Here is an 8709-nt window from a genome sequence, read left to right as displayed (position 1 = left end):
AACAACAACAACAACAACATATCTTAACATAAAGAAAAAAATTACCTCACAACTGGACCAATTAGCAACATCATGATAAATGGAAAAAAGATTAAAGCTGTCAAGGATTTCATTTTACTTGGACCCACAATCAATGCCCATGGAAGCAGCAGTCAAGAAATCAAACGATGTATTGCATTGGGCAAATCTGCTGCAAAAGATCTCTTTAATGTGTTAAAAAACAAAGATGTTACCTTCGAGGGCTTAAGGGCACCTAACCCAAGGCTTGGTATTTTCAATTGCCTCATATGCATGTGAAAACTGGATAGTGAATAAGGAAGACCGAAGAAGAAATGATGCCTTTGAGTTATGGTATTGACAAAGAATATCATGGACTGCTTGAAGAATGAACAAATCTGTCTCAGAAGAAGTACAGATAGAATGTGCCTTAGAAGTAAGTATGGTAAGACTTCATCTCACATACTTTGGACATGTTATTAGGAAGGACCAATCCATGGAAAAGGACATGTTGTTGTTGTTATGTGCTGTCGAGTCGACCCCGACTCATAGCGACGCCTCCTTGGGCTTCCGAGGCAGTATCACTACCGAAGTAGATGATATTCCTTCCTTCCAAGGAGTGGCTGGGGGTTTGAACCACCACCCTTCTGGTTAGCAGTCAAGTGCCTTAGGCACTATGCTACCACAGCTCCAAAATGAAAAGGACATAGTGCTTGGTAAAGCAGAGAGTCAGTAAAAAAGAGGAAGACCCTCAAGGAAATGGGTTAACACAATGGCTGCAACAATGGGCTCCAACACAGCAATAATTGTGAGGATGACTCAGGACTAGGCAGTGTTTTGTTCCATGGTACACAGGACTACTGTAAGTTGGAACCAACTTGATGGCATCTAACAACAACAACAATAGAGAAATGGGTACTCTCACATGTGTGTGTGCCTGCCCTTTGACCCACAAATTCCATTTCTAGAAATACATTGTCCTGAGGAGATAATCAGACAAATACACAAATATGTTTCCAAAAAGATGTTCATCATAGCATTTTTGGAATAACTCAAAGAACAAGGCAAGTTAAAACTAGTTTCTCTGGTACTATAGATGCATTTTTATTTAATTTTATAGCAGTTGTCTTAGTTCTCTAGTGCTACTATAACAGAAATACCACAAGTGGATGACTTAACAAACATGAATTTATTCTTTCACAGAAGTCTGAATTCAGAGTGTCGGCTCTAGGGACTGGATGAAGGCCCCTCGACATTAGAATTCAGCTCTGCCTCTTGTTTCAGGCCCACTAGAACTAGAGGACACCTCTCCTTACTCATGCAGCCGCTGGCTACTGAGGCTGACAAACCCAAGGTTGGCAGGTAAAATGGCACAAGCCCAAGATCAATAGGCAACACAACAGGCCACTGCTTCAAGTCCAGGAACTGGAGATGAAGACTCAGCCAAATGCAGGATCCACATGTGTCCAAAAGCTAGAGATCCTTCCCAAAGCTTCTCCATATATACTGTAAGCAGGCCACACCCCCAAGGTTACTCCCCTTCAATTACTTAGCTGCTCACATCAGATTCCACCATGGAGGTGATCACAATCTCATCATGAGGAATAACCATATCCAGCTGCCAAGCCACTCAAAACCATGGTCCAGCCAAGTTGACAAGCTTCCCTACCACACCAGTCTACATTTCTTGAAAATTATTTTTTACAATGAGCATGTATTACTTTTAAAATTAGGTAAATATTTCTATTTTGAAAAAGCAGTCTCCATTAAAAATGTTCTCTCCTCACACATGCTTTCTGAAGTAAGAAGAGCTGTTGTTAAAGGTAAACACTCTCAGATGGTATCAATAGTTGAAATAACAGTAGGCCTTTGCTAAAGCAGCTTTATCCTACCCACCTCACCTCAAGCTCTAGTTTTAACTAATGCCCAATTAATAAAATAGAAATAGGAATGCTTTTTTGTCTTCAACTTTTAAAATCCTGAGAAGGCCAAGTGCTTACATGTTTTCTCATTTTCAAAAGGTAAGAAAAATTGAAACAATTCTATTAACTAGTAGTTTCCCTCCACAAGACATAGAAATTTGCCCAAATATTTTTTCCTTATGTTGTTTTGACAATCCTAATGAAATACGGATCTTTTATTTTTTAATTCAGCCACTGAGAAATACTTACGTGAATGGGAACTTGAAGTCATTAGGCTTAATACAGCGTACATAGTGAGGAGTAGTGGCATTGAGGGTCTCCATAAGCAAGTGAAGCGAGTTTCGGAACTTCATGAAAAAAAGCAGAAAGGGGTATCAAAAGTCAAGGATGAAGTAAACCAATTTAATATTCTCTTCCTACGGCACGAATAAAAATGAATTTGCTATAAACCTGATCTTTCTTCAAAAGAGGAGCTTTTACTAAACAGGAATGATATAGATCTTTAGGTGAAAATGGCATGAGTTCTACTACTTAGATGCTTAATCTCCTAACTAAAAGTCTCTATAGTTTCCTGTTGGGGATTAGAATTTTGATTAAAGATATCACCTTGCTTTAAGAATATTAAGGTCACTTAAATCCATAGAGTGTGAATCTTTGTAAGATTCTGAAAAAGTAGCAGTTACTTAAGAAGTACAGGCAATGAGTGCAGAATGGGAGAGTACAGTCAGTGGTGGGGTTATAATTAGGGACATGGAATCTGGACTGGGGGTGGTGGTCCTGTGTGAGGCCTTGCTTCCTGTCTACACTGGGCAAATAAACTGGTAAGCAAGGTGATTGGTGCTCAGCCTCCAGTCCAAAGTCCTATTCAGGCACTAAGCTTGTATATTATGTTTCCTACATCCCCTGACCACAAAACCACAAATAAAGGAGAGGGCAGTATTCTTGCACTGAAGGAGCTTATGCTCTGTACAAATCCAGACACAAAACAAAGACAGCAGCAGTCTGGATAAGACAATATGCACTTGAAGAATAAAGACACAGAGAAAATCATTTTGGGAAACACTTAAGTAGAGTCACAGGTCTGAAGCTGGGTTGAGAGAAGTGTGGGTGGACTGTGTTACTAGTTCTCACATGGAAAGCTCTAGCTTCTCCTCATCTAAAGATCCCACCCGGGAGGCCCAAGACTTCAGAGAGCCAGAGGGGGAAGGAGCACTACAGCAACTCCACTGAGCTTACCTGGTGCCCCACCGTTTTCTTATGCTCTTTAGCCGCCTGGCCTGGCCTGCCTTTGGTGGGTTTTACAGGTGTGCGGGTGAGGAGTGTACGCCCTGAAGAGGTGGCTGAAGTTGGACTGATGGACTTCTCATCATCTTGAAATAATTCTGGTAGCATCTTAAACTGAGTCAGAAACAGTAAAAGGAAATTACACTTAAAACTTCAATGTCACTGTAAACCTTCAGAGAAGAAACATTATCAATTAGATTCCCTTCCTTTAATACCCTCTTCAGATTTACATTCCAGAATAATTAATATCTGTGTTAGAAGCCAAAAAATATGAGAGGAAGGTGAGATAGGGTAATAAAAATATAGGTAGAAAAGTACAATAGTTTACATCCATATCTGGGGAAAAACAGAACTACTATATCTAGGCATGAAATCCTAATGCACAGGAAATGGCCACTCTGAACATACTATTGGCTGTGAATCATTATTATTTTATGAGTAAAATATTAATGGAAAGTGTTATCTTATTACCTCAGTTACATAAAATGTTTTATCCCTTGGTTGAGAAAAACACTAATCCAAGTTTGTAAGTTATTTATCAGGTATTCATCTGTGTCATTTGTCTACCCACTAATTCAAACACTGAGTACTAACTCAAAAATACTGTTGACGGTGGCATTGACAAAGAGGAAGACATAGAGTGGTGCGTGGGAGGTACAGACAACAAAGATGAATCCTTCTGTACATACAGTACTGTGTTGTAAGTGAAGACAAGCATTGATCTATGGGTGGGTAGATGCGTGGACAGGCTAAACTATTAGGTATGTCTATGCAGGGGGAAGTGTGCCCAAGACCAGGTATAGGGTTGGCAGACAATGTTTCTACAAGTGTATTGGTATGTTCTGTAAGAATTCCCAGGTATACAGTAGAGCTGACAAGGGACAAGGTTGTAGACAGTTCTTGGCCACAGCCAGCTAACCAGAGGTACCGAGTAGTTGGGCCTGTGGGCTTGAAACCATAGACACAGGGAACATAAAGCTCAATTGGCATGACATACTACACAAAAACATCCTACTTTGGCAAGTAGTGACTGGGATCTTAAAAGCTTGCAAGCAGCCATCTAGAGGCAACAATGGATCTCTCCTCATCCACAGCAAAGAAGAATAAAGAAAACCAAAGATGCATGAAAACAATTAGTCCAAGTGACTGGTACACCATGTGATCCTCAGCATATATGACTATGAGACCAGAAGAACTAGATGGTGCCCAGCTACCACTGTCAACCACTCAGAGGGGGATCTCTGTAGGAGATCCTGGATAGAGTGGGAGAACAACGTGGAACAAAACTCAAAATCATTAAAAAAAAGACCAGGTTTTCTGGTCTGATAGAGTCTGATGGAACCACTGAGACTATGGCCCCTAGCTGCCCTTCAGGTCTGGAACTGAACCCACTCCTGTGGCTTCCAGCTAAACAAAAGACAGGCATATGAAGTGAACATTTACATTAGTTAGATACACTCCTTGGAGAGAACAATCATAGGAGAATAGAAGGGCTGTGTATGCATAGAGAGACAGCTTGGGAGGCAAGAGTGCATGGGAGGGAAAGACACAGGGAAGAAGTAACTGTGGGGTGGAAGTGGGAGAGGAACTGTTGCATTGTGGGAAATTGCAGTCAATGTCATGAGACAAAGTGCATGTGAGCTGCTGTATGGAAAGTGAATTTGCTCTGTAAACTCTTACCCAAATCACAACTAAAAAAAAAAAAAAAGTGGTGTATTAAAGTCTCCCACTATGATTGTGGAGTCATCTATTGGCCTTTTTAACTCTTAAAGTTAACTTTAAGGGTTTTAACTTGAAGAGTTTTAACTTTTAAAGTCTGATTTATGTATTCTGGGGCGCTTTCATTGGATCCATAGATATTTAGTATGGTTATATCTTCTTGTTCAATTGATCCTTTAATCACTATATAATGTCCTTCCTTGTCTCGTATGGTGGTTATTGTCTTAAACTCAATTTCATCAGAAATTAATATTGTCACTTCTGCTCTTTTACGGTTGTCATTTGCTTATCTTTTCCAACCTTTGATTTTTAGTCTATTTTTGTCTTTGTCTCTAAGGTGTGTCTCTTGTAGACAGAATACTGATGGGTTATGTTTTCTTACCCAGTCTGCAACTCTTCACCTCTTAAGTGGTACATTTAATCCACTGACATTCAGTGTAATTATTGGCAAGCATGAACTGGTAGTTGTCATTTTGTTACGTGGTTTTTCATGGTGTTGCTGGTTTCTTTGTTTCATATAATTTTCTGTGCTGAGCTCATTATTTTTACGAACCGTGTAATGATTTCCTTTGTTGCTATTGTTTTAGTATTTGCTAAATGTTTGTGCTTGTCCTCTTTTGTATTGTGATGTGAAGGTTTATCACTTTTCTTTGAGGTTACCCTGTGATTTATAATTTTCTCCCGAGTTGAGAATAGTCCATTTTATCTTGCAACTCTCTTGACTTCCTCACCATTTGGAAGTCCTGTAATTAAACTATTTTTTCCCTCTTTTTGGTTTGTAGTTGTCCTCATTTGCCAATTGATGTCTCTGGTTCCCTGTTTGCAATCTTGTAAGCTTATTTTACTTCCATACTTCCATTGCTGTGTTGGTTTCTGGGTTATGTCATCTTGTGTATTAATGGTTGGTTGTTGTTTGCTATTTTGGTTCTCTGTTCAAAGGACTCCCTCTAGTATTTCTTGTAAGGTTGGTCTGGTTTTAACAAATTCCCTTAGTTTTTGCTTATCTGGAAATCTAATTTCACTATCATATTTGAGGGACAATTCTGCTGGGTATATAGTTCTTAGTTGGGAATTTTTCTCTTTCAGGGTTTTATATATACCATCCTATTGCCTTCTCGCTTGCACGGTTTCTGCTGAGAAATCAGAGCTTATTTTTACTGGTTATCCTTTGTAAGTAATTTTTCATTTTTCCCATACTGCTTTTAGGACTCTTTCTTCGTCTTCGGTTTTGATGAGATTGATGATAATGTATCTTGGTGATTTTCTTTTGGAGTCTATCCTGTTTGGGGTTCATTGGACTTCCTGAATGGACATATTCTCATCTTTTCATCATATCTGGGAAGTTCTCTTCCAACAAATCTTGGAAAATTTTCTCAGTGGTTTTCTTTGTCTGTTCCTGTTCTGGAATTGCAATTACCCATAGGTTACTCTTTTTGATGGTATCCCACATGAGCCTTAGGCTTTCTTCATTTTGTTTTGATCTTTTTTTTCTGATTGATTCCTTTCCAAAGAAGTATTCAGGTATTTGTCTGCAATCTCATTAATTCTGTCTTCCATTGATTTGATTCTACTCCTTTGTCCTTTCAATGTGTTATCTATTTCTGACAATTTAGTACTAATCTTCTGGATTTCTATCTGCAGATTTCATATCATTTCTTATTTTTCATTTATTTTGTCATTTTGTTCTTTTATTTTCTTCTGAAATTATTCTAGGGTTTTGACTGTGTTTTTCCTTAATTTTGTCAGTGTTTTTCTTGATCTGACTCTCAATCCTTTGAAGATACCGAAATATAATTCTTTTGAATTCCTTATCAGGGAGATCCAACAGTGCTTCTTCCTCAGGGCTGTGTTCTGGGTCTGTATCCTTCTCCCTTGTTTCTACCACTTTATCTTGCTTCTTTGTGTGGACCGTGATGGTCTATTGTCACCAAGACATTGTGATGTTGTTGTATTTAGATCTCAGTTAACTGTTTGTGAAGAGCAGCTAAGGGTGAATCAGGTTCTTCTTGGTGGTCATTTATCATTGGCCAGTTGGTAGAAAAGGCAGTGGTGGCTCTCATTCAGTAAGTGGAGCTACAGGATGTGTGGGTGTAGTTGTGTCATATGGGCACTGTTGCTGTTTCCCACTCAAAAACAACAACTGAAAAACCATCAAACAAGTAAAAGCCAGTGGACAAAAAATACACCACATAAACACACAGGAATAATCACCAAGGAAAAAAAAAAAAAAACCCACAATATCTGCGGAGAGGGCAATAAGAGAAAAAAGGTAGAGTAGGAGAATAATGAGGAAAAAAATGTGAAAAATGCAAAAAGAAAAACAAGGACTCAGGGTTAACCATGAGAAGGAAAAAATGGGAACCAGGAACATGGAAGAGAGAAAAAGCTGAAAACTAGAACCGGGGAAGGGAAGAACAAAGACTAATAATTAAAAGGACAAATAATAATAATTTTAAAACAGAAAAATCAGACCTAAAAAAAAAGGACAAAAAATCTGGGTGGGGAGGGGCGGGGCACCAAGGCTCCCTCTGAGCATACAGACTGGGATGGAATTCCTGCCAGCCTATTAGGTGGGTGGGAGTAAGGGATGGTCAGACCTTTGTTCACCAAGAGGGTATGTGGTCTAAGAGTAACAAGGGGAATACCACACCTTTCCAGTCATTCGTGTCCTGAATGACCTTGTGGTTCCCAGCAAATGGAGTTTATTCTTAAGTTCCTGGGATCTGGGAGAATGCTGTCACTTTAAATATCCAAAATGGTTGAACTGCTGGTAAACATTCAAAATGGCTGCACCCTCCAGACAGGTAAAAGTCCGCAGCTCAACCCATTTCCTCTACGTTGCTTCCCCTTTTATTTACCACCCACCATTGCAGTCCTCCATGAAGCCACTGGCTAGTAGGGCTGATCTTTAGGCTAATTCTTAGGTCCTAACACCACTGGGCAATATCCAAGCTGTCCGTGCTGTCAGGATTGCTGACAGACGGCAGCTCTGTATGTCTCCTTTTTTTGGTGTTTTCATGCAGGTTCTTCTAGTTGGAGTTTAGTCCACTTCTATATCCTTCCTTTCAAAGCTCAGGGCTCCAGGATTTATCTTCTGTATCTGTGTTAATTGGTTCCTTTTCCCTTGTTGAAGAGGGTCTGTGTAGTTTGTCTGTCTATTCTGCCATCTTACCGGAACCCCACCACATAGGGTTTCCAAGGCAGAAGGAAGGTTGGGTAATCTACTTCTGTAGTGATACTGCCTCGGAAACCCAAGGAGGGGTTGATATGAGTCAGATCCGACTCCATGGCATTGCATTGCATTGCATTGCATTGCATTGCATTTTATATCTTTATGGAAGCAGACTGCTTCATCTTTCTTCCACAGAACAACTGGTGGATTTGAGTAGCTGATCTTTTGGTTAACAGCCAAATGCTTTAACCATTGCACTACCAGAGCTTCTTTAGTTTTTATATGATCCTTATATTACTCAAATAATTGAAAGTAAAAGGTTTTGTTCTGAAAACAAGAATCAAAATGTTCATATGTATTCTACTGAAGTAAAAAAGGATTGCCTTATAATAAACTAGAAAAACAGAGTACCAGTCAGCAATCTAAAAGAATTCACATAAATATTGTTATTATTTTACCAAAAGTTTAATATTTATTTATTTATTTATTTTGGAACAAACCAGGATTTATTCTCTCACAGTTTTGGAGGCTAAAAGTCCAACTTCAAAGTGCCAGGCTCTAGGGGCTAGCTGAAAGCCCCTTGACCTTGGGCTTCAGCTCTGCCTCTTTTTTTTT

At 39.3% G+C, this 8709-nt stretch overlaps 1 protein-coding gene across 1 annotated transcript in view; it reads right to left on the bottom strand.

The window, feature by feature from the left end:
• The window catches only part of MYO5A (myosin VA), a 194827-nt gene that overhangs the window by 91021 nt on the left and 95097 nt on the right, over positions 1-8709 (bottom strand). Inside the window, exons 15-16 of the mRNA XM_042783688.1 lie at positions 3156-3317; positions 2169-2266 (exon numbers count right to left, since the gene is read on the bottom strand). Coding sequence (XP_042639622.1) covers positions 2169-2266; positions 3156-3317 — 260 coding nt within the window. The remainder of the gene's footprint in view (positions 1-2168; positions 2267-3155; positions 3318-8709) is intronic.

This window comes from Orycteropus afer, unplaced genomic scaffold (assembly GCF_000298275.1).
Source record: "Orycteropus afer afer isolate SDZICR_OR568_19922 unplaced genomic scaffold, OryAfe1.0 scaffold00026, whole genome shotgun sequence".
Lineage (NCBI taxonomy): Eukaryota > Metazoa > Chordata > Mammalia > Tubulidentata > Orycteropodidae > Orycteropus > Orycteropus afer.
Note: the sequence above shows the minus strand (reverse complement) of the source record. Positions and strands in the feature narration are given on the sequence as shown.